At 43.0% G+C, this 26,839-nt stretch overlaps 1 protein-coding gene across 2 annotated transcripts in view; it reads right to left on the bottom strand.

The window, feature by feature from the left end:
• Window positions 1-26,839, bottom strand: part of bchs (WD repeat and FYVE domain containing 3 bchs) — a 227,185-nt gene that overhangs the window by 112,304 nt on the left and 88,042 nt on the right. For both annotated transcript variants that reach the window (XM_037413472.2, XM_037413474.2), the window contains exons 27-37: window positions 25,479-25,631; window positions 19,555-19,628; window positions 18,445-18,606; window positions 17,748-17,842; window positions 17,499-17,607; window positions 10,891-11,108; window positions 6,456-6,646; window positions 5,545-5,673; window positions 2,444-2,638; window positions 2,205-2,360; window positions 96-297 (exon numbers count right to left, since the gene is read on the bottom strand). In XM_037413472.2, coding sequence (XP_037269369.2) covers window positions 96-297; window positions 2,205-2,360; window positions 2,444-2,638; window positions 5,545-5,673; window positions 6,456-6,646; window positions 10,891-11,108; window positions 17,499-17,607; window positions 17,748-17,842; window positions 18,445-18,606; window positions 19,555-19,628; window positions 25,479-25,631 — 1,684 coding nt within the window. The remainder of the gene's footprint in view (window positions 1-95; window positions 298-2,204; window positions 2,361-2,443; window positions 2,639-5,544; window positions 5,674-6,455; window positions 6,647-10,890; window positions 11,109-17,498; window positions 17,608-17,747; window positions 17,843-18,444; window positions 18,607-19,554; window positions 19,629-25,478; window positions 25,632-26,839) is intronic.

Genomic DNA, 26,839 nt, shown 5'->3' with positions numbered 1-26,839 from the left:
ATGACGTTTTATGACATTCAATTCAGCTGTTAGTACTCTCTGCCTTGGCAGATTGCAGTCCTATTCATTTGCTTGTGCGAGAAATGCCCACTCACCTTGCCAGAGCTTATCAACAAAGCAAGACGTCAGGTAGAAAATATTAGGAGGAATGTTCGAGTATTTGCCACCAGCTGTAATAGGTAAGGCTGCCTGGTCATCCAGCAGCACATCAGCTGCCAACAAGTGCTCTCTGAGTGATGACAGGATTTCCGTCACATATTCTTTCTGCTGACTCAAGGTTGCATGGCTCGGAAAGGCCTGGAACATAGACACAGCAAGCAATGTACAAAAACCATGCAACAAGCTTTCAGTAACATGGCATACACGACAAGGTGACCTTAATACTGGCCTCACATAAATATAATGTTAGAAAAAAGAAAAAAAAACTTTTATGCACTAGAGTGATAGAGCTTTCCAGCACAATGCTCTGTTACCTGATAGCTAGTTTGCTGCAACTTGTTCTGAAAGAATCAGAAGAGAAGGGGAGCATTATAATCAGCATGGCCTCTAACATAATGTGGAGCTTTTAAAAAAAGTGCACAAGATTAAACATTAAAAATGTTTACACATTATGGTTACAGTAAAATCTCATTAATTACAAAATTAGATAGCATTCACTTGCTCTCAGGTTTTAGAAACCATGTGTATTATTTTTAATGGCAACAAGATATTATTAATTCTAATATACGGGCCATGATTAATCCAAATAATCCTTGGAGTGCACTAAGTGTAAAGCACCAAAAATGTGCAACACAAAAAGAGAGAAAATGGTCCTAGTGCTAACCAAAACAAAATAGCAAAGCCCATATCACTCAAGTAATAGGTGGAAACCATACAGAAGATACAAGAAGATCATCAACGCTTTGAGCCTACTTGCGTTGATCGTACACACGCAGCAGATTTAGTAAACAGCAATATTGTTTTGACTTATAGTGTCGGCCGGAGCATATGCTTCAGAAATGCATGGATAATATCTACTGCCACTTTGACAGTGACCACAGTATAGTACACAGTGTATGCGGCAGGCAGTTTCGTTTCGCAGGTGCTCAGGGCACCTAGTATTTGACAAAGAAAGCACACAATACCGAGCAGATGTTATTTAAAAAATTAATAAATAAATAAAAAGCTCTTAGTAGGGAAGATAAAGCACAGTTACAAGTAAAGACCTTGATGTGCACAGCGTCGACTGCAGAAAAAAAAAAAAAAGAAATCGCTCAATTCTTTTCTAAGAGCATGTCACTAGAGTCACAGGGCTTTCCAGCACAACGCTCTGTTACCTGATAGCTAGTTTGCTGCAACTTGCTCTGAAAGAATGAGAAGAGAAGGGGAGCATTGTAATCAGCATGGCCTCTTACATAATGTGAAGCTTTTAAAAAAATAAAAGTAGCAGATAAACTGCACTGGTATATAAATACAAATATACAAATGCAGTAGTTATATTTGGGACAATAACAACTACATATAGCTTTGCAAAAACCAAAGAAACCACAGTAATTATAAAATTATCAGGTAAAAAGAAAAAACCTGATGTTCTCACAGGAGCCCTGTCACCCTTTTTCAAATAAATCATTGACTGGTTTGATTAAAGGAGCTTATTGACTTATGAATCAACTGGCTAAAAAAATTTTTAGACTCCGTGAATTTTGAGCACAGTTATGGGGATATGTCACACCACGCTTCAATCGCTCCAAGTTATGCAAGGTGGGGGGATGGGGGGAATGACAAAGGGGCAAGAAGCAACATCCGCTCATCAGCGCGTGTCATAACCTTAAGCACTTCTTTTCTTTTTTTTTGAATTTGCAGCTTATTTTCAGAGTGATCGCAAGCATGCAGGCAGGTCACGACATCCAACGGCAGCCACGGTAACCGCGCAGCTACCGATGTTCAAATCGGTCAGTGGCCATGAACTGTGTGTTAATGGCACGGCCATTTGTCGAGAGAAGAGCGAGCGATTTCCAGCTGAGCTTGAGCATTAATTAATAATGCCAGGCCTCAAACTGCGCCATAGCGTCTGGCTCACATGCTCTCGGGAGCCTTGACTACCGTTTTGCGGTGTTCTCCGACCATTCTGAAAAGGTGTTGCAGGGCCCCCATTAAAAACCTACTGTAATGCATGCGTGAATAAGTGTGCACTTGTCCAATATTCAGAAACAGTATATGCTTACTTCCAAAACCAGGTCAATGACCGGAGCCTGTTTTGTAGGAAAAGCCAGGGAAAGACTGTCGACAACAATGACTCTGAGGAAGTTCATGATGTATTTCCGTGCTGCGTGCTTCGACAAACCTGCATTAGACTCGGAACCTTTAGGGTTTGAGATTATCTGAAACGAAATGGTGAAGAGTGAAATCAGTGGTCTGCGAAAAATAATGGTAGCAAATGGTTTCAAATCGAATTTCATTTCACCTGAAAATCATCTGCTGGAGATGCGACTTCGCTCAAGCCATTCGCAAATGGAAACAGGGTGGCTGACAAGGCGCACAGAATGTCTGAGCTCATGCACATATTCATAAAATCTAGCCGGTTGTTGTAAAGGTACATGAGAAACTGGATGAGCACCACAGGATGGTCGTCCACACCTGTCATGTTCTCTGCGCGTGGCTGAAAGGCGGCAGAGGGCATGAAGAGAGAGAGAAAAATAAAGTGATACTAGCAATTAGCATCAATAACCACATATCAGAGAAAATTCAGTAATTTAAAATTGCACCATGGAAACAAATTCTGTGTCCCAGCATTTCAATGAGTAAAACACTCCAGTGTGTGCCCTAATACCTACACTTAGGCAGCAGCATGTTTATGAGCATATAAAATTTTTATCACAATATTATGCTAGCTAAATTTGTAAAAAAAAAAAAACAGTGTTCGATGCTGTAGGTGCGGGCAGCATGCAGAAACATCAGCTGTTCGTAGATAACACAGCTCAGAGTGCAGCATGGTTAATGCAGCCAGTGTCGTACTTCCCAGCGGGAAAGCCCCACGCAATGAGTCAGTATGCTACCACAAGAAAAAAAAATATAGGAGCCAAACGAGTGCCGCTCTTGCCACATTGGTGATATGTGTTCTGAACTGCTCTGAAAATTGCGCAAAAATAGTTTGGCTCATATATTACAGTTCTGTTTTTTATAATACCGCCACATTTTCTAAATTCTGCCCAGTACTAGGCTGATGATGTGTTAAAATGCAAACGGTATATTAGCTGCGCTAGAAGAATGCAACTGTTGTGTAGAATAGCTGATTTCAATTATCTGTACTGATATCTTTGTACACGTGTTTTCGCAATAGGTGCACATGCACGCACTGGGTGTAAATGGGGAAACAGGAAGAGTGCTGCTGCGTCCTCGAAATACGGCAGATTCGCTACCGCCACAGTGCACTTCATCTCATAGGTTTGAAGTATTTTCTTTTAACTGCAGTGGCCCATTTTGCAGCCATCTTCTGATCCTGAAGAAACTTGTGAAAAGCGACCTCATCAGGACTGTAAGTGCTGCGGCAGCCATATGCGCGCATTTACTCAGCATTGCGAGTCCACTTCAACCTTGCACAAACGCAACTAGTGAATGTCAGATGGCAAAAATCTCTAATCAGAAGAAGAGTACGATACAATGGCAGAACTGATGCTTCGCCAGGCAGCAGATTGCAGCAGAAACAAGGCTCAACCGCGAAGTAAACAAGCTAAGCTGACTGAGCGATGCAGGCGCCTCGGCGCAAAGTTGCCCGCCGGGCGGCGGCTCAAACCTGACGGTGACGTCACATCCCCACGTGTCTAGCTCTCCCGTGCTCCACCCCTGCGCACGTGCATGCTGAAGGGCCTTTTTTTGGTTAAAGTTTGCTCGCTTATAGTGCCGTTTTTTAATCAAGCCTCACGAAAAAAACCTTCGTAGACATGTTGTAAGAGGTTGTGGATATGAATTCACAATAAATTTGCGAATTCAAAACCTTTTCAGTGTCCTTTTAAGGGAGGACGCGGCTTTCGACAGCCGAAAAAATGTCAAAAAAGTCCATTTTTAGAAAACAGTATATATTGGGTCAGTAAAATCTATAAACTACGTTCTCTGTAAATATCAGCGCCGAATTCGCACTAAAAGTACCTGAAGTGAACCATTAGGCTAGCCGAGGCAGCACGTGAGGAGCGCAATGTCGTCAAAAATACCCGAACTTTGCGCACACACCGTTTCTCCCCCACTCAACCGAGCGCCCCCATCTTGGTCACGTTTTGTTCGTGATTTCTTGCTCTTTTTTTTCCGCCATCACCGATGATCACAACAGCATAGTTGAGGCATAACTGGCATGGCCGCTGGATGAAAAAGCGCATGGGTACGGCCCGCCGCGAGCTCCAAAACCGCATGACCGATCTAGTTTCCGAACAAATGCTGCGGCGCCACCGAGGGGGGGGGGGGGGGGGGGGACAGTTTTTGCAAGAGCCCATGGAATTGCATGCGCGGCGCACTTGCGGTAGTTTTGATTGAGCGCGTGCATCTTTGTGTGACCCGCGAAATCTTTTACTATTCGTCTGGCGTGTGCTCACTAGGTGTGCCCACCGACTTTGCTTTTAGATACCTGATGCCTTTGCAAATTTTTCGTATTGTCTTACCCGATATGAAACCTTGCACACCGATCAGTTTTCACGGAAGTAAAAATTGTGAGCACATTTTACTCGGATCCGACAAGATCACAACTAACAGATCTGGCAGATCCAGATCTTTCTAATGCATCTAAATTGATTATAGTAACTGTGGGTATGTGCTTCAGAAAATGTTGCTTCAGATTTAATCATTTCCTTTAGAATAAGTAACCTCAACAATTGCAGTTTCCACTGTTCCTTTAACACAAAATAAGATAAACTTTGTACTTCATGTGTGTGTGTGTGTGTGTGTGTGTGTGTGTGTGTGTGTGTGTGTGTGTGTGTGTGTGTGTGTGTGTGTGTGTGCGTGTGTGTGTGTGTGTGCGTGCGTGTGTGTGTGTGTGTGTGTGTGTGAAACTTCATATATAGCTATTCGAGACACTTTTCAGTATGCCTGCCAAATTTCATTACTCTATGTCAACAAACGAAAAAGTTTTTTTCTATCGCCATCTTCCCCTTTAAACTCTAGATTAAATTCTGGCATTCTTTTCAAACAAAGCTCCTGAAAGAAGACTTCCTTATTTCAGTCATGCTGTGCCAGCTGCTGGTTCGATGGAGCTAAGAATAATGATTAATAGTAGAAGATAAGAGAAAAAAAAAACATTGTCATTAATCCACGACATAGCTATATTTGGTACTTCCGGCCACAAGGAAGCATCAAGGTGAGCATACTCTCATAAAGTCAGCATGAGTTGACAGCGGCTAGATAGTTCACAAGAGCAGTTTAATACCAAGGTCATCTTGCAATACGAGACCTAGATTCACAGACATTATAATTTACAGGGACTGATACTTCATATAATTTTAAAATATAACCATGAAATATCATGTCACCCCTCCTTAAAACCATGCTTTATATACAATTAGAATTAAACCTCTGGCATACCTGGCTGAGAATGCATCGCACCATGGCTAACAGGACAACGACAAGCTCAATGTTGATGTCCCCTAGTGCCATAACGCAATGACCAGGTGGCTTGCCAAACAGGAATGTCCAAATGTTGTCCAGTGAGAACTGAAAGCAAACTCCTTTAGTAGGTCACACCTCTAAAAAAACTTCCTTAATAATCCTTACGCCACAATAACAGTGTATTTTCAGACAAAAAAAAGTGTTGAAAAACGAAATAAAGAGAAAGACATTTAATGCAACTAGACATCTTTGTTTTATTACAGCTGCGTTTAAAAGATGTTGAGGTGCTGTGTACATCAATACCATAATTTCTCATGCATAAGCCGCCTCTTTGTATAACTCGCACCTCCAACAATAAGACACGAACTACAAAAAGATATTTTTTTTTAAATCATGTATCGCTGCAATGCCAGCTTTCTTGCACAATCATGAAGCAGTGCCATGAAGCCAACCTATACCTAAACATTCGTACCCAAAATATTTTATTTCAAAGTTTTATATAGCATTGTACAATACACCAAACTATTTCCCCAAAATTTTTTTAGAGCTCAATATATGCAGGTTTGACTGTATGTGAATAACATTAAATCTCCAGTTAATATTTTCTACTATAAATTTTTATTCTGCATAAAGATGTTTAAAACCAGTCAACTTAACACTATTTTAATTAGAAAAATGATATAATTTATACTCGTGATTTGGTCACAACGCACATAGGCATATTTTTTAAACTACTTCCTCGTTTTTAATCTGCATCTTGCCAAAGTGCCCATTATTTACGGAATGTGAAAGCCTTTTACCCTGTCTGTATGGCAGCAAACTTGTTTTCTCACACATAAATTTCGCTGAAGCACGAAATAACATTGAATGAATTTGAAGAAGCTGACCTGCAGGCCACATGGAATGCGACTGACGGGGCGTCCCATGAGCATGGCCAAAAGAAGGAAAAAGATGTCTGGTACTGTGACATGCTGACACATGAGCCACTGGAGTTGCTGGAAACCCGGCACTTGGTATGCCTCTATCCTGATTGACTGGCTACCACTGCCTTTGTTGTTGGCTGTAGACACATTAAATCCTGAAACAAGAAGCCGGAGCAAAGAGAAGGACAGAAGAAATGCTCACCTAACAACCAATTTGCGCATTGCAGCCTGCCCGACGCACTGAGCTTTATACTTCAAGCGTGACACGAAACATGAAGAGTGGTGTTTTTAAACGAATATTAAAGGTAACTATTAAGTCGACGTTGATTGTTGAAATAGCGGTCCAGAAACCTCGTAGTGTTACTTTTTTACCAAGGAAGGGCTTATTTTGAAGTAAAATCGCATTTCAGTGGTCTGCATCAGGTTAGCGCGTTTCAAATTACCCGCCTCAAATAGCGGACCGTCTAACGTCCCTGTTGCGTGCACAACATTGCCCACTTCACTGCACAGCCGCCGACACCAGTAGCAGCAGAACAAAACAAGCGGAGCCACAGCAGCAACAACGGCCAATGATCAATTTCCTGCCATTGGCTCCGAAATAGCAGACATGTTTTCGTTCAACTGGGCCCTGCTAGATGCTAGATCTGTCCAGTTTAACCACGCGAAAATTGAACTTTCAAACCACTCATGCCAATCCCCATTAGTAACGTCCGGCGGTTCTTTTTTCCATGAACCAAACAAAAACGAACAAGCAGCATTTAATTACGTCTCTTGATGCACGCATGGTTCTTTATTTGGTGCAGCTAGATCGATTACTAGTGATTAATTGTACGCAGTTCATCTGACATCATCGAGATCATTTTGAGATCGTCCTACTGCGGTGAATGTATTCTTATGCATTTACCTTGATTTCTCGGTAAGTAGGGCACTGCTGTTGATGAAACTGTTGTTTTAGATGTTATGATGTACTGAGTTTTCACTCTGACGTAAATTATTATTCGAATTTAATGTCCCTTTAATAGCCAACTCAAAAAAAAAAACTTTAGTCAACGAACCCTAGGAGGTCAAAATATTCCAGAGTTCACCACAATCCTCACAAACATATTGTATGTAGTTTTGGCAAGTACAGTGCAATCCACTTATAATAATATGGACAAAATCCATAAATTCAATCATTCTCTCTATCATTACATGTGAATAGATACAAAGAAAAAGAGAACACACCCATGTTTGCACATACAGGTAAACTTATTGATTTGATTTGATAAGTGGGGTTTCATGTCCCAAAACCACCATATGATTATGAGAGACGCCGTAAAGGAGGGCTTATAAAATTTCGACCACCCGGGGTTCATTAATGTGCACCCAAATCTGAACACACGGGCCTACAGCATTTTCACCTCCATCGAAAATGCAGCCGCCGCGCCGGAGCCGGGATTCGATCCCATGACCCGCGGATTAGCAGCCGAATACCTTAGTCACTAGACCACTGCCGCAGGGCATACATGTAAACTATAGTTACTCACCAACAATAAGTGAATGAGGTCGAACAATGCAAGCTATGGTAAACAACACTGAACACATTATTAAAAGCCACATAAATGGCCATATAATTATGTTAGCATGATAATGAAAATTTTTTTTTCAAAAGTCGTAATTCTTAAAGACATTTTTATTAGGTCCATTCGATTCGCCTGCACCACGTGAACCAGTTCACGAGGTGCTGCACCTTGCCATTCGTTTCAGCGGTGCAGCATTGACGACCGCTGAACCCTGCCATTCGTTTCGAAAGGTGCAGAAGAGGTGCAGCACCGGTTCACGATTTTCCTGCACCTCCTTCGCTGACGGTGCCGGCTTGGTGCAGGCGCGCGTGCAGCTGAGCAGACGACGCAGCACTTACACGTAGGTGGCTTAGGCGCCGTACCCGCCTCTTTAAATGCGGTGTGTTTTGCCAAGATGTTTGCGCCTCATAAACTGTCTGCATGTGCGTTTTGCCATAGATCAGTGTTTGCTGAACGGTATAAATTAACCAAAAAGAAATAAGGCCAACACCTTGTTGGCACATCGTCATTTGTTTCGGGTGTCGTGGTGTGCCTGCACCGCTGAACTCACGCTGTACAATTTCTGAACTTCGCGTGCACAGCCGTGAGCCGGTTCCGACCGGTGCAGGTGAATCGAACGGACCTATTGTTGAAATCGTCAACTGCAAAAGCCCATATTTTTTTCGTGAGACTTCCCACCTTTAAACCCAGCCAGAAATCCCGATGATTTTTTTCGTGAGACTTCCCACCTATAGACCCAGCCAGAAATCCTGATGAATTTGCTACTTCATGTGAAGAAACATTGCCTAGTGCCTTGCACTCAGCACTATCTTTCATGAATGCACAAACTGATGGAAAGCCGTGTGAGAATTGTAGCTAGGAGTTGAGCAGCTAGCGCAGATGCAACGAACGAAGCTCTTTTCCCTCACAAATTTCTGCACAGCGGTTAGATTAATGCCATTGTTATGAGTTTTCATGCCTTTCATCTTACTTATATCAAACATGGAGGCAGATTTTTTTAGCAAGCATCTTCTGGAAGGCAAGATTTCTATGGTTGTATCTGATACGTCGCTGATAATTGAATTGTTACAAATGGTTTGCGTTTACATAGGGTCAGTGGGAAAATTAAGAAATGGGATTAATTTGACCATTATAAGCAATAAATTGCCATATCTGGTATCATTATAAATGGATTACTCGGTAATATCCCACCAACTTAAAATATATATAGAGACTATAGTAGGTGTGTGTATGTATGTGTGATAACAAGGGTGGGGGCGAGGCAGAACAGCAGTTATTTATCTATTTACTTATTTATTTATTTATTTACTTATTTATTTATTCATTTATTTATTTATACAATACTGCTAACTAGCTGAGGCTGTAAGCAGGAGTGGGAGTAACAGGTACAAAATAAGGTGAACAAATCAAGATACAACATTCATGGCATAAGAACAAGAAAAAAAGAAAAGAACGCTCCAGACAAACAAGATGTAAACCGTAATCGCAACTTGTCAAGCACTGGTATGCGCAAACTGACTGCAGAAAGATATGATCATATTTGTGTTAAAAAAAAAAACAGATACGCGACAGCCGTATCGCATCAACTAAAAGGGTTTTTAAAGAAAATGGTTATAATGCGCTCTGCAGAAAAACGAAACAGATAAGTGTAAGGCATATAGAAAGCATTTGAAACTACACAGGTTGTAAAAAAATTGTGAAGGCGATCACACCTGAAGAATTTTTACAAAAGAATCGGTAGTCGGACATTCCACAACACTGGCTGGGAGGCAGTTCCACTCAAGAGTTGTCTTAGGAAAAAAGAGTTTGCATAAGTTTCAGTGCGGCAGTTAATCCTCTTATCACCAAAACTGCAGTTGAAATGCAGAATAACTAAACTGCAGTACAAACAAATAAAATAAGGGAAAGTGCAATTTATTGGATCACTGATTTGTTTTGAGCATGAGGCACTGCCCTAGGATCTCAGTGAATTAACAATGAACCAACAGGAGTGGGAGGTACAAACGCACCCTAAATACTAGTGATTTTTAGTGTACACATAATGTCCCTAGGTTTTCGGGCAAGAGGCAAATCTAAGTGCCAAATTAAAACAAATGTCATATCAGCACAAATATATCTATGCACAGGTTCTCACTACGGAAATACCATGTGGAATAGAAAATAATAAAATATAACTCATATATACTATTATCAGTATTATGCCAAAAAAGGCATATCAGATTTAAGCCTCTATCCTGCAGTGCATTAGCGGAACAGCCATTCTGGTGTGTTGCCTGCTCTGCAGTCAATTTCTGCCCTCCAGATAGAGTGCAAATCATTGCAGCCAGTAAGCGACCATTTCTACATATCAACATAAATTACTTTTGGCTACAATCAGGCCTGATTAGGTTTGTATTTCTTCCTTTTGACTAGCTCCTTTACGCAAGCTTCAAAACAGAGCCAATCACTATTGAGAAATTTGACTCCTATCTGGCTTGATTGTGATCAGCAGTGCACCGCGTGACACTGCCATGAGGTCTACCTTCTTCAGTTCTTCAATAATGTCATAGGCGCTTGCATACATACATGTACAGTTGGCGTCGAAAGTTTGGGGACCACTAGGTTTGAGAAAATTATGAATTTCTGAACAATCTGCGATTGTATTGGGTTGAAGTACACAGTAAATATTGTTAGTGCATATTAGAACTAGGCCAGAAATTTAATTTCAAAGCTGCCTGCTAAATCAGCAGGAATACTTAACTTTTTCTAGTGGGTACTGTCTCTAAATATTTTACACTGACTATACAATGTAACATACAATGGGAAAAAAAAAGAAAACCATCAAAGAAGGGACTAACCCAGCAGAACCGTGGTTCTATTCTGGAGCACAAGGTCAGTCTCGGTGAGCCAGCCGCCATTGTGAGAAGCCTCACGAAAGCGCTGCATCAAGCTTGGACAGCTGAGAAACACTGTGAGACACTGCAAAGCTAGCACCACTGTGGTTGGGTGTAAATGGCTCTGCATGAAAAGCATTAGCCAGTCCATGCCTAGAACTCGAGCTATCTCCTCGCAGAACCTGCAAGGGAGATAAAAACGTTTTTTTTGAAAAGTTGAGAATCTACCTGAATTTAATCATGTATTTACAAAGTAAAAAATAACTAAATGATCATATGGTGTATCATGCTCAAATAAAGACACGGACACAAAAAGACTGGACAGGGACACACCCAGAGTTAAAAGTTTGCACCAGTCCCTGTCTGGTCTTTCCGTGTCCTTGAGTTTATTTGCGCACATCAGTTTAGTTTGATGGTGTATCATATGTTTACTCTCGTAGCATTTATACTTATTTTCTGTAAAAGATTAAGACATTAAGCTTAACATTTATAAGTGAAATATTCAGTATTTCACGCCCCATTTACATCCCCTTCTCATTTGCTCAGGAATTCTTGCTTTTCAGCAGATAGCTCAACTCTGTTGTGGGGAAGAAATGTCTGTGCGCATGACATTTGCCGCTGTCAACTCTCCTCGGGTGTCTTACAAGTACGGTTGCGGAGCACCCATTTGGCATCTGCAAGGCAATATGCACACCTACGTACCTGCACACTTCATTGATTACATGGCTGATCATAATACTGATGAATTATGGCTGTTCTTTGTTATAGATCACTCCACTCATTATGAAACAAAGGGGCAGGGTGGATTGAGCAACGAAGCTATTTTTTTTATTTCATCACTAAGAAATAATACTACAAGTATACTCTGAAGAGCGAAACCGTGCACTGGCGACCGCGTATGAGTGCTCAAAGCTATTTAAAAATCCGCCAAAAAACAAGCCTCCTGAAGCGATGATTGCTTAGCATGTTCTTTTCCAACATTTATTGCTGCACATATGACTTTTTCTAATAATTAAGGGGAGATTCTACTGAAAAAAAACACAACTCTTTTTCCACAATTACATATGTTTTGTTTTTACTTGCTTCTACAAGTTTAGTTTCTCTACTTTCACGACAAAAAAAAAATCAACGTTGTAGTTAAACTGAAAGCAGGTAAAATTGTCTTTAAAAAGCACAAGGTGGCTATTAAATATAAAAAGAGCCCATTGTCTAGAGCTCCCTGCAAATTGTCACCTGGTTGCTTGCCACTGCATTTCGCATGTGGAGTTCTCCAAAGCCACATGCTCAAAATTAATATGCTAGCTCTCATGATGGAAGAGAATGTTTTACAAAGCATATCTTTGCCACACAGATGAGCTTTCATTTCTTTAAATCTTTCTTTCTCAATATAAAATTTTGGGCAACTTCTTGAGTTTGGACATTAGGTTTTTGGTAGTTCTAATAACCAGATCAGGATAAAATTTTTCCAACATATTCCTTAGCATGCAAAGAGTGTTATTATTTTTTATAAAATGCAATATTGCTTATATAGTTATTATAAACTTTAAGTAATTAGTATGGACAGAGCATACTTAAGCTTCTCACATTACAGTTTTTCTCATTCACTCAAATGCTTAATATAGATATGTTTTTATAGTTATTTGCATTTTACTGTTCATGTGAAACAGTATGAACCATCAATACCTCATAATCATAAAAGTTTGGAGGCAGAAAAAGTCTGTCTACAAAGACCCATATTTTACATATAGTCAAGGAACAAAACGAAAACCATGCAACTTACTATATAACATTGATTACGTATTTCAAATCAGGATAAAAGCTTACATAAACAGCAAAAATTTCAATGCACTAGGCTACAAATTAAAGAAACATTTTTTTTTTCAAGTTGTCTCTCCCCATATTTTAGTATGGCTAGATCTGTTAAATAGATTCATTTTCAACCATTTTTGTAAATTTCGATTGCAAATCTTTTCATCAGGGATGCTTTTAAAGTGTGCAATAAAAGCTCATTAACATGGACTTCACAGAAACACAAAAGAATCTTCAAGTTAACCAAATTCTGAATTACCAAAAGTAACAAAACAACTATAAATAAACCACAAAACGAAGATAACGTTATGAGAGACGCCGTAGTGGAAGGCTCTGGAAATTTTTCCCACCACAAAAAAACTATAAACAGATGTCTATAGACGTCCGACTCTGGAGTCTTGCGGACACGTAGCGCCACCTGTCGACGCAGTTTCTCCCTTGCACAGTTTGCTGCCCAACCAGGTGCAAATACAGCAAAAAAAAAAAAAAAAAAAAAAACAGTAACTGAGCTAAATATTAGATGTATTTGAGCATTGAACTCTTATAAAAATAGGTACGAGGTTTTTTTCTGATAGTCAGGTGCATTACCGAACCGCCGTGAAGTGCTTGCTGGTTCATTCGCCAGAACAACGGCGAAAACAAGAGCAGATGCAACAGCTTTGCGCTCTACTAAAAAAGACCCCAGACGACGCTACAGTTGCATAGTGAATTGCTATGGACATTAAAGACATCGTTTTACTGTTTCCCGCAGCTTTCGCGAAGCAGAACAGCGAGAGCGCTGGACATGGGCTGTCCTGTTGGGTAAGCGAATCACTCGCGCTGTCTACAGCTATTCGTGTGAGAAAGTGCGATAATGTAGGTCTCCTGTTATTGTTTTGAGTATCTTTGATATGAAGGGGAAAGGAACGGTAGTAATTTTTACTATGAAGCTTAACAGACCCTCTGACCGCGGCGCACACCGTGCAGCAGTAAACAGGTGACACGCTCGATAAACATCGCACACGCCGCGACTGCCAATAACCTGAAGCTCCACAGCATTACACCTGAGGGCTTTCAAAGTTTTGAGTTCTGGCTTTATCTGTGAAATGGGAACATGCACGTCATACAGGTAAATCGCAAAAGGATTGTGACCACAATAAGTTTTTTTTTTTGCCATTGGTTTCCGCAATCGCTGTAGCTATCTCGGAGGTCTCGGTTTCGCCTTTCATTGTACACCGAGAAAGTGGACACTCATGCATCTCCATTTGCAGTATATACAGATGGATGAGAACCATCAACAGAACATTCTAGCATGCGTAATAAAGCAGTTCCACACACAGGAAGCAAGAGATCGATGAAGAATGCAACTGCAATGGTGAAAATCGCCAGGACTATTTGTGCCGAATAAAGCGAACCTCATACCACTGATCATAAGATAGATTGCTCGTGTATGCACTTCATCACTTTGGCATCATGTGTATGCCCAAGTTTAACGCATTTAGGTGTTACAGAACGAACGTCGGAGTGCTTGCCTGAAACTCAATGCCATGCGATGTTCGCTTGCACTTAAAGTGCCAATTGCAGTATGCCGAATCAACTGAAACATCTTTCGCATTGTACCCACAGTTTGTTTTGATGAGCTTCCTACTTTTCTGAAGCGAAGTTAGATTGAAGTAAGAAGCTTGTCAAGTCCTTGATTTTCAGAAAACTGCGCCTCAAGGCCAACGAAAGAGGAGGGCCTATGCAGGTTCGCTTGCGGACAGCTCGCTTTGCACTACCCATTTATGACCGGCACGTCAATAGAGGCACTGATGGTGGCGTTTTTCACAGCGTCACCTGGGCAGAGTCTGACATCTATTAGGTACATCATTTTCTTGATGAATATGTAAATGCTGTACTTATCTTGCGTAAGAGAAGTGTAAGAGCTTTAATTTCAGTCATCCGGAAACTTCTTTTACACTGCGACTATGACGCAAGATTCCTATGTCTCAGTTAAGCCGAAACATCCTCTGCATTCTTCCCTAATTACTACCACTATCACCACCACCACCACGACTATGTGCACATGATACTTTTTTTTTTTTTTTTCAGAAATAAACAAAAAGAATTTGCGGAATTCACTGAAGCCTTGGTCACCTACTATGCGATTGTGTATGGTCACCACGCTCTTTCGAACACCTGTGGTCAACGAGCTGTCACACGCGACGATAAACTGAAATACACACGAAATATTCTGGCTTTCCAGTTGTTACTATGAAGTTTGCACTGATGACCATGGCAGTGCGGTCTGTGCTGCCTTTTCGCAGAGCACATTTTTACTGCACTGCATTCGCCGTGCTCCCAGAATCACCTGAATTAATAAAATTGGGGACAATTAAATCCAAATTGATACGAGTTTGATTCCATTGAACAATTTATATGCTGGCCAGGAGCAGAGAACCCATCTGAATCACCACATTACCCGAATGAATAAGGGTTCCATTAATGAGCGTTTACTGTAGCAATTCTTTTATGCTCCGAGCATTTTAAGCACAAGCTTCTGAAAGAATTTTTTTTTTTTTTAATTTTCGAAACTTAACATACCTTTTCTAAAAAACTATTCAACCGATTGCGCTGAAATTCTCTCAGATAATATTTGAATATCTTCTGAATAGTCCCAATTTTAACTCATTGAGAAAGTGTGCAAGTTATACTTGAGAAAAAAAAAAAAGAATGAAGTTTAAAAAAGATTAGAAGTTTCTCTGATAGCAGATGACAAGTGATGGCTATATATATCTTTTTAGACATAAATGTTGAAACCTTTTTCTTACAACTAAAGATTAATCTCACTACTATGCTGAATTAGCATATCAAGGTTGACAATCATACATTGTTTTTCATTCTTGAGAAAAGGTACATTTAACTTCACACCCTAGGGCAAAATTTTGTACTCAAATACAAAAAAAAAAAACTAAGAAAGTTTACAGGGTCAAAATTGCACAAAGTGAAGAATACAAGCTTTCTCATTCAATATGCAATAACTTTAAATGTCAAATTTCTTGAGATATAAGGCTGAAATTAAGATAATTTGTTTACCCTATCACACCCTATTAGCATGGTGTGATGCCTGGAGAAATTCTATGCTTCTTCCATGCAATATCAAATTTCTTAATGGCAGACCTTTCAGGACATACTCCCTCTGTAGGGTATTCTTTTCAAGCAGTTTCAACCACTGGTGTGGCTCTGCGGTATAATACTTGACTGCCATTCAGAATGCTTAAGTTCAATTGCGGCTGGAAGCATTCGGGATTTTTCACTCACCAGCAACGCCACAGACACCTAAGCCGACACCAACACCACATTTTCTGATATACGAGCTTGTTACACAATCACATTAATATGAAGTTGGGAGGTACGCTCATACATAAATTAAATATGAAAAAGAAAATTGCTGTAATAATGTTCCATAAACCAGTCATTAAAAACTCAAACAATAAATTACTTCCCAACAGCGCATGACCTAGTATTGAGACAGGCTCCACACAAAGATTCCAAAAGGCCCGTAATGACAGCAGCATGGCCGTAACAGCGAACTGGTTTAATAAGCCAGACTTTTGAAAATAATCCCTGAACCAGTGTGTCATAACTAAATTAAATTTAAACAAAAATCTAAATACTTATAGCAGTTCTGAATGGACCTTGTCTCCCACAGCAGCTAGAAGTGCAAATCACCAGGGCCCGATCCATGGCTACATTAGAATATCATATGAATTCTTATACAGTCGAACCCCGCTACAACAAAACTGACGGGGGGGGGGGGGGGCGGAAAAAATTTCATTGAAGCGAAAATTTCTTTGTAGTGAAATCGAAAGAATATAGCTGATCTGAGCTAACGAAACAAGGGAGCGTTTATTCTCAAAATTCAAAAAAAGTCCGCTGCTTCCTATTTTTTGCCAGCAACAACGCGACGTGATTGTCGACCATGCATAGCGACGCCATGGTGAAAAAGCATGCTGAAACAACGCCTAAAACCGCCTTCGTGAACAAACAAAATAGTTGCATTAACACAACATTAACACAAGCAGCTGTCCGCCGTCAAAAGTATCCGACAACGCCGAGATGAAGGCAGGGTATCGTGGAGCGGCGACTTTAGCATTATTCTATGCCATTCTTATCATTCATCACTCGCGGCTAGCTGAGTTGGTTGATAATGCGGACGAACAGCCGCTCTGATTAGTTACCACAATGGCCAAGCACAAACATAATGATAAGCAACGGAAAAGCTATCTTGCCGCAGTTGCACCTAGCAGCTGCGAGAAGGAAACCATGAACTGAGCGACTGAGCTTCAGCTTCGAATCGTCTCTGACTCAAAAGCAAGCCAGTGGCAAAACAAAAGCAGGGCAGCCTCATTGCCATCGCTATCAAGCAATGGTGGCGCCCATGCTTGCTGAACAGCGACGGTATAGCGGCGGTTTCTGGTGGTGCCAACGCATGTTTTAGACTATGTTGAGGCATTTTCAGGCTCTGAAAATGCATCAAAATGTTAAAGACTGAGTTTACTGCATAGCAATAAGTATCTGAGCCTGGAATTGCATCGTAAAACTTCGTTGAAGCGGGACGATATAAAAAAAAGTGTTCGTTGTGGCAACAGTATTATGTATTGACTCCTATGGACTGCTGACGGGGAATCATAAATTTTTTGTTGTAGCTAAAATTTCATTGAAGCGGCATTGGTTGCAGCGGAGTTCGACTGTATGCATGACCTTCTTTAAATAGAGGGTGCCAAAACATGTAGCCCACTTACGGAACATTAACATTTTTTGAACCGTGATAAGTCATCAGGTGCAAGATGTGCAGGCAACGGTTTCTCAGGCACACATGATGTATCAGGAGTGCAGTCTCATCCATTGGAGCTGTAAAAATGGACCAGCAGAAAATGACATGTAGTAAACAAAAAATACACTGCCAAGTTTCGTACACACTTTCAAAATAAATGCAAAATCACGTCCCTTTGACAAAGAAAAATGTAAAACAGTAACACACGTCAACATACGTGCATTTTCTGAAGCCTCCAAGTCCCTCTTCAAATTAAGTGGCTTTTCAGAAACCATGGAGTTTGGAAGTGTTGATACCACAAACTGGCCGAACCTTTAGGGCAAAATGTAACGAAAAAGAAGAAAAAAAAGAACGGTGAAATGAGGTAACAATTTTATGGTACTCCAACTACATCTAAAGTTTTCCGCTAAAAGAGTCAATATCTGTTTGTCCTGTGATCAAATTTCAAGAAGATGCTGCAAAAATTTGTAGTCACACCACATTTGATGTAAGAAGGCAAAGGCAAATTTCCATTAATTAATCTGAAGAAATATGAAGAGTGCTATAATACAAACTGTAGAACACTAGTCCTGTTTACAGTAGCAGTTCAAAACATAGGGTAAACCTCAGTCATAGTGAAAATGAGGCGACTAATAAAAAGCAAATTAGAAAGTATATCGACATAGAGTATATGAGTATGAGGCTATTTTACATTGGAGGAAAATCTTAGCAAAAGTATACAGTTTATTTTTACTGCATTTGCTCTATATCTCAAATGAAATGTCTACACATTTTAAACCAACCATTCAAACCTTGCAATAAACGAAAATGGTAGACTTTGATTGGTTCATCCCGCTGCATCTACCAAATCATTTTATTGCCCCCCCCCCCCCCCCACCCAAAAAAAGAGGCTAAACTGAATTGAATATATATACCTCAAAATGTCGCCATTTCTGTTTGTGTTCTGAAGGAGCGTCTTGAGGAGATTGCAAAGAAGCCGTATAGTTGAAGGGCTGAGATAAGGATCTCTCAACATCATGAGCACCTTGGTCACCATCTCCAGGTCACGTAAGATTCGCAGGTTGGCCTTTTGCTCACTGAAAGCAAAACCAGAACTAGAATCAATTTAGGGGTGAAAAACTGAGAGCAATAACACTTTTTTGGGTAGCACTTGAGAAATATTTCAGTTCTAGCTTGTTTGTAAATGTGTTACTCTTTGCAGAATACCAGGTTAGCAGTATTTCATGAAGTATTTAACAATATTACGTCCCCACTTTGACCGGCCTCTCAGTTCACCGACCGTCGCCTGGAAAACTTAATTTTACAGCTTTTGAAGGAAAATCTGCATTTAGTGACGTTAGAAAAATTCCTCCAGGACTTCCCCATAGTGTGATATCTGTTTTGGTAGAAGGCATAGCAGCAGAGGCATTAATTGAAACTGGTGCTAGTTTGTCAGTTATACACCATGATCTGTGCGTGCGTCTCCACAAAGTTACTACACCCTACGATGAATCTATGTTGCTCGTTGCTCAATAGGACACCAATCGACCTTCTGCTCAGTGCACTGTTTGTGTCTACATAGATGGAATTCTCCATTATATATGATTCGCAGTGCTTAGTTCGTGTAACAGCTCATATTAGGGTGGGATTTTCTTTCAACGGCATCCGCCTCCATCTGCTGTACCTCCACCACTTGCGATGTAGTGCTCTACAAGCCTTTATAAGACCTGGAAGACGTGATCAAACCAGTCACACCTGAGGCACAGGACAGACTCAAGAGATGTCCCCACAAACAAAGATGAAGTACACCCTGTGATGATGGTTACATACAAGTGATGAAGAAGTGTTTTATGAATGCCCACAATATTATACGAGCTTTTTTGTCAGAACACCACAATATGATAATGAGAGACGCCGTAGTTGAGGGGTCAGTAAATTTCGACCATCTGGTGTTCTTCAACGTGCACTGACATCACACAGTACATGGACCTCCACCATTTATTCTCCATCGAATTATGAAACATTTCAAAACAACAACCAATTACCTGGACTCTGTAATGAGCTCGTAGAAGTGCTCATAGAGAGACTTGTGCAGGTCCCCCGGTGCATCCCGCCATACCTAAAACACAATAAAAAAGTTGTATAATGTTGGCAATCAAATTATCGTGCCCAACGATGAAATTAGCATACATCAGACTCCTGTTAGATGAAGCCTGAAGGGACCAGAAAAATTTGTTTCATGTAAGAGAGTTTCGTTTATTAAAAAATAAACAGGGCTACAAAATTCAAGTATAAAACCAATCATATTAGAGGCTGTTCCATTCACACAGCAATTTCGTTTTCAGAAAATTTCGTTTGATGGGAGTCTACTGTATTAGCGCAGCTACTACATGTGCACATGAACCAAAAGAAAGCAGTGTTAGGTCACCATGTGTAGGGCAAGGTCTGCACTATAACATGAAATGGAATAAGGCTTGAGAAGAAGCTTGTTGGGAAATTAAACAAAATAAAACAAAAACAAGTGAAAAGAAATATACACCGTATTCACTCGCGTAATTCTTGCATCTCCCACATTGCCCAACAAAAATGAGATTTTTTTTTCCAAGAGCAATCATCGCACCCCTGAAAATCACAGCCATAATGTCATCTGCTCCCTCCAAGCACTGATGATGATAGCGCACAACAGCCAGGCACTACCTCTTAAGCAGCAAACTATCAATGCACGGAGCAGCAATCCAATCCAAGCCAAGCCAAAGTGGCAAATTCACATTGCGGCGTTCATGTGTACACTCTGTGGTTACGTTATGACGCGATACAAAAGCTGCACCGCTGCTTTCAAGTTGAAAGTAATGGCAAGAGGGCCGCCAGTAGGCACCTTGGAGTCTAAGAGTTTTGTGTTTGCTACTGGCGATGGCAGCATGGGCAGCATAAAGCCACCAAGATGTGCTGGGCCTACCGTAAGCCTATGACTGGGATGGATGCCAAAAGTTTATTTCGTCAGAAGGTAACTGCGGACGATTCCGTGTTAAATGGCCACCAACACAAAGATGATATCGTATGCTGACCTTTTGCAGGCTTTCGTTCTGTGATGAACGCTAACACTACACCCGCATGCGTTGCATATGGTATTCCGAAACTCTTTACTTTTGTGTCTCAATTAAATCTTGCATAGTGTTGATCCTGTGGTTGCATTGTTAAGGTAACTCTTGATTTAGTACTTTTCAAAGCTTGTAACTAGTTCCTAGCATGAGAAACCAGATTTGCGGCCACTTCGTTTTTTGTTCCACTCCGTGCGTTCTCGCAAAAATTTTTCCTCGCGTATTTCTCGCAGCCCTCAACCTCTCATCGGGTTTCCGTGAAAAAAAGTTTGGTACACGATAGTTAGCCCATGTTTGCAATTGTTAGTTTTTCACATTGTAGGAATCTAAACTAGCTCGCCGCCTTTGCACGGGCTTTGCCGCCTCTTTCTACGTTCTTATGTCCCGACATGACTCTCCTCTCCTTTGCGGTCTGTCGTGCTGGGAGAGCGGGGGGTGACGTTTAATCCCTCTCGCCCAGTAGCGGATGTCGACTGTGGCGGCGTGCACAGAGTCTTTTGAGATGTTTTGCGTGTGTGTGTCAGGAGTGAGAGAGATCTCTCTGGGACAACTGAGGGTGAGCACCCATTTCTTTTCCATCCGTCAACTTCCGTTGTTTTGGGCTCATGCGGACTTTACGAACGGCGCCTTGCGCCCGCGGCGAACGCTTACCTTTTGTCGCCCTTCTTTCGAACACTAGGCTGAAGAGCAGTGCGGTGTCCTAGTGTGTGGTCAAACTGCGCCAACCCGTATCTCTTTGAAGCCAACACGAGCGCCTTTGCCCACGCTCGAGCAACCGGGCCCTTTGTACCGGTGTCACCATAAATCACTTTTGCCCAAGGAGACGTGCTCGCGGCACCCCTGTGTAGTACTTCTCACCCGTGGCCTGAATAAGCCCATTTGCTTACCCACGGCTCATTTGCAACGAGCTCTGTACTGTGTTTTGGTGTTGCCGCAGGCAATAAAGTGTTACGACCTTGACGGTTAACGTGTGCCCTGCGGCTCGCTAAGACCGGACCCATGCTAGTGGCTGCACTCCTTCAGGATACATGTACACTACACTGGCGCCCAATGTGGTATAAAAGCTTTTGACTGCTCGTAGCGAGTCAGTTCGCCTGTGCAATTCGGGCTCGTGCCAACATGCCTGCTTCGTGGCATTTTTGTTCGCTCACCCTTTTAGGCGGATGCCGCGTTGCACAAAGAGGCCATTGCCTCTATCGACGGGAACCCCTTTTGCACCCATCCCTGTCTTCACCCCCTTTTGTGGTGAACACACAACCAACGTGGTAGCTGACGTGCTATCTCGTGCCCCCTGTTGGCTGCCGAGAACCTTGACCTTGGTGTGATGGCCGCTTGTGGTGCCTTTGCACATGCAAGCGTCGGGAGCGAAACAGCGGCAAAAAGGGGAAGTCCTCATGCGGACGACCTTGGCTGCTAACCAGGTAAGCGGCGCATTGCGTAGCGGCCGAACAGGGGAGCTTTCCGAAGGCCACAGTGCCGAGAGCGAACCCGTGACACCGTGCAGGCGACGGTTGCTGCGGTCCTGAGTAGGCGCGATACCAGACTCCTCCCTTTAGGAGAATGAGAATCACTTCCGGCAGCGAAGAGCTACTGAAGGCTTAGCAAAGTGATCCATTTCGTGTCTCGGAGAGACGGATCGCCGTATACGCTGCTTGCTCTGCAGCGGGCGCCGATAACTACCGTCTCGAAGAGACACGGAGCGCCGTTACTTTGCTTGTTCGGCAGCGGGTGCGAATAGGGGGCTGAAACAGCGTGTGCCGCCGAGTCCCCGGCGGATTCATATTCGCTGGACCATGACGGGCTCCTGCTGAAGTATATAGCCACTGACGACGAGTCCACCAACCCCTTTTAGGTGGTTATGCCCCAAAGTCTGAGAGCCGCACTGTTACGATCCTCTTACGACGAACCCACAGCCGGTCACCTGAGTGGCGCAAAAGTTTTTACAAAACTGAGCCGCGTTGTGACCTGGCCCGGCATAAAGCGTGACATTTTTTGCTATTGCCGTTCTTGTCGCGTCCGTCAAACAGTAAAATCAAGGGGTGGCAAACCGCCCAATCTAACGAAACCGATTGTCAGTGAGCGTTTGTGGCAAGTGGCCAACTACAAACTAATGGAACCATTACCTAGAAGTAAGCAGGGGTTGATTCACCTGATGGCAGTCGTTGATCACTTTTCGAAGCGGGTGGATTTGTTCCCTCTTCGGAAAGTGACAGACCGAGCAGTGCTTGAGAAGCTGCAAGAAGTGTTTTACTGGTTCGGCTTTCCAGAAAGGCTTATCACGGACAATGCTTCGTATTTCACCGCTCGGGTGTTTGGTCTCACGTGCCGTTCCCTTGGAATTGATCACTGCACCACTTCACCCTACCATCCCCAGTCCAATTTGACAGAGCGCGTCAATCTTACGCTCAAACCGATGTTGGCGACCTTTGCTGAAAGTCAAAGGGACTGGGCAGACCATTTGAGTGAGCTCATGTTCGCTACTCGAAAACCCGAAAGACACTCAACTGGTTTCTCACCCGCATTCTTAAATTTTGGAAGGGAAATGCGAATTTGGTGACCAGCGTCATTCAATGCCAGCTCGAGGACGAGGAGACACAGGCAGACTGCTCTGCTTGTGCGTCGACACTTCGGGACAGGCTTTGTCGAGCTTTCTGCAAAGCGACCCCAGGTGGTCAAAACTTCCGGAGCCGTCCACTACGGAGTCTCTAATAATCATATGGTGGTTTTGGGACGTTAAACCCCACATATCAATCAATCAATCAATCAGCGATGCCAGTAAGGGATTCTCAACCTCGCTCATTCCTAAGTGGCTTGGTTCAAACCGAGTGGAGGAAGCTCGGACTCCACTCGCGTACTTGCTGGAAGAGCCCCGTTCAAGATAGCTCAGCCAAGCCCATATCGCAGACCTGAAACCCTTTGTATCACAATCTGACGAGCTCGCGCCAGCGCCCAGCGGCACTGCGCGGAAGCAGCAGAGCACAGCCAGGGCAGCAGACCACATTCGGACCCCGCACCGGTATAATCTGAAGAAGCGGTCACCTATGTGATTTCCCGCCGGACGGCGGACTTGTCCGCAACCGAAGGCCCTCAGTTTACTGTCTAGCCTCAGTATAGAAAAGCTTCTTTACGGCCTGCTCTCGTAAAGAAGTCGACACCGGCCAGTTTGCTGCGAGTGTTTTTTAAAGTGTTCATTTGTATTTTGTTTTTTATTTTCTTTTGGCCAGTTATTGTGTGTCATTTTGTACTGTTTGACTTTTTTGTGTTTATTTCGTCTACCAACGAAGGGAGTTGTGACTTTGAACATTGAGCTTATGCGTGGAGAGAGGGATGAAGGATGCTTTGCACTTTTGTTCGGGCAGGCGTCTGCGGTGTGTGTGCACGTGCGTGGTTCTGTGCGTATGTAAGTGCGTGACGCTTCTGTGCGTGCCTGGAAAAGAGTGCGTGTCGTGGTTTCGTCCCATCAACGTGGACACTAGAGGTGCTCAGGGCCCTGACCTGCTGACATCAGACAGTCCGGCTGTGCCCTGCTCTCGGCCATCGCCGAGAAGCCCTGCTGCCTTTTCCCCCATGGCTCCTACGCGAGGCCAGCTGACAGCAGCTATATGCTGCAGGCCAATGCCAGGGCGCCTCGCAGCCAATTTCGGATCGGCCTCCCTGATCCTGGAGAGGCCCAGCTTTACAGCGAGGTTCCCCCACCATCCATAAAATATGCGGAGCCTTCGAACCACCACCGAAGCGGCGTTTGCCAGATTTGCGACTCATCAACAGCAGCCATGAGCCATCAGCGAGCCCCCTTCCGTGACACCTCGCACACGGGCATCGCACCCATCAGACATTATCAAGCTCTTCCGCCCCTCCCAGCGGTGGACGCTATCCCGTCTTAGCACCTTGAACACTAGCCTTACTTCCCTGTGCTCCCTTTCACAAACATTTTTATGGTGTCATGTGTTTGTTATTATTGTTTGTTTTCTCCTTCATCATAATTTTTTAGCAGCAGTTCAGGGCTGGATTGAGGTTAGCTGTTGCTCATAGCAGTGTCATTTTAACTGCATGGGTGACGTCCAGCAGCCTTTGCAGACCGGTAAAGGGCAAATTTAGAAAAGGGCGATATGGGAATCTAGGCTAGCTCGCCGCCTTTGCGCAGGCTTTGTAGCCTCTTTCTGGATTCTCATGCCCGGACATGACTCTCCTCTCCTCCACACTCTGTCACACTGGGACAGTGAGGAGTGACGTTTACCCCCTCTCACCCGGTAGCAGATGTCGACTGTGGCGCCGTGCGCAAAGTCTCTCGGGACGTTTCCCGTACGCGCATTGGGTGTGAGAGAGATCTCTACGGGACGACTGAGGGTGAGCACGTGTTTCTGTTCCGTCCGTCGGCTTCCTTTGTTTGGGGCTCATTTGGAATTCGCCAACGGCGCCTTGTGCCCGCGGCGAATGCTTACCTTTTGTCGCCCCCTTTCGAACACTAGGTCAAAGAGCGGTGTGGTGTTTTAGTGCATGGTTAAACTGCGCCGACCCATATCTCTCCGAAGTCAACGCGAGCGCCTTTGCCCTCGCTCGAGCAATCGGGCCCTTTGTCCCGGTGTTACCGTGAATCCCCTTTGACCACGGAGCCGTGCTCGCAGCACCCCTGTGTAGTACTTTTCGCTCATGGTGTGGATAAGCCCATTTGCTTTGCTGTCGCGCCTTTGCAATGAGCTCTATACTGTGTTTTGGTGTTGCTGCAGGCAATAAAGTGTTGCGACCTTGAGAAGTACAGTGTTCTCCCCACGGTGACTGTTAACGCCTGCCCTGGGGCTCGCTAAGACTGGACCCACGCTAGTGGCCGTACTCCTACAGAATGCGTGTAAACTACAACAAGAATTATATACCTCAAGGGTGCACAGCAGGTCTTCAAAGGCAGTCATGTTAGGAATGACTGTGGTTTCTCGCCCACTGTCCACTGTGCCAACCAACGAGAAAGCAAGGTGCAGAATGTGGCTGTTCAGGAGTCCACTCTTCTTCTTTAGCAGCATAGCCAGGGTCTTAAGAAAGGCAAAGAAGAACAAATAATGCATGACACAGTTAACATCACAGTAATTATCCTTTGTGTAGCAAACGGCAAGAACTGCAACTCTAAAGGAGTAATCCAACTCTCTGCTAGGAATGATACATCAAGTTTATATTCTAGTTTAAAGTAAGCTATGTTGCGTGCATGAAATCCGCAATGCAGTAAAAGGCAATAAAGAAGACAAGAAGGCATAACTAAACTAGCAATGTCTTCAGCGATAATTCCACAAGCTAAAATGTTAACAGACTGTAACAGATGACACAGAAAGGTGCATGTTGCACTGATCATGTCCCCCCTATGTTGTACACATTGTCATCTGTTGTTCAACGTACCACATTAATTTATTACCATGACTCCTGCATCTTTGTTCTGTTTGCCTCTATAATACTACTAGCACTAAATAAATCCTCTCTGTTCCTTTAACTAGGTGCACATTGTAACTGCTCCAGACAATACTGCATTGACTGCTTATGAATACAAAAATGGGGGGGAGGAAGAAAGCACCATTGTATAAATTCGACGACTACTTCTCAGACGATCTCGATAATGCGCATTACACAGAAACCATGTCGAACCCCATCCAACACTTCACGCAATGAAACATGCCAATTCTTCGATTTCATGAGCGTGCACCCAATTTCAAGACATTGCGATTGAATAGCAAGCCACCATACAAGCGCTACGCGTGCCACCCTCATTTTCATTAACAATATGTATTTCTTCCAATCAAGTGCAGCCACCACAATGTATTTCATTGATTCCGCACCAAACCGCAACTTAGATATAACGTGACCAAAATGCAACCAATGTCGATTAGGTCTAGCCTGTCATTCGGTATGCTGTTGTGGGAAGTTTGTCCAAGCAGCATCAAAAAGATCGCACTCAAGCACTGAAACAAGAACAGCGTGCGTGATACAAAGCTCGCATTCGCGGCTGAGAGATCAACTATGATGAAAACCCATTATTCTGACGTAAGACAGCGCACTTGCATCAAAGGTGAAAGCTCGCGTCATAAAGCCACAAGAGGTTTAAAATTTACAGAAGACGTAAAAAATGCGATATCTGTAGCAAGCTCGATAACGACGACGCTTTTCCCAACTGGAAACTGTTAAGTGCAGTTGATAAGGACGGAATCGCACGTGCCATGTTTAGCTGTGCACAGCTGGAGCCGCGCTATAGCGA

Source organism: Rhipicephalus microplus, chromosome X (assembly GCF_043290135.1).
Source record: "Rhipicephalus microplus isolate Deutch F79 chromosome X, USDA_Rmic, whole genome shotgun sequence".
NCBI lineage: Eukaryota > Metazoa > Arthropoda > Arachnida > Ixodida > Ixodidae > Rhipicephalus > Rhipicephalus microplus.
This window is presented reverse-complemented; position numbering and strand designations above follow the sequence as displayed.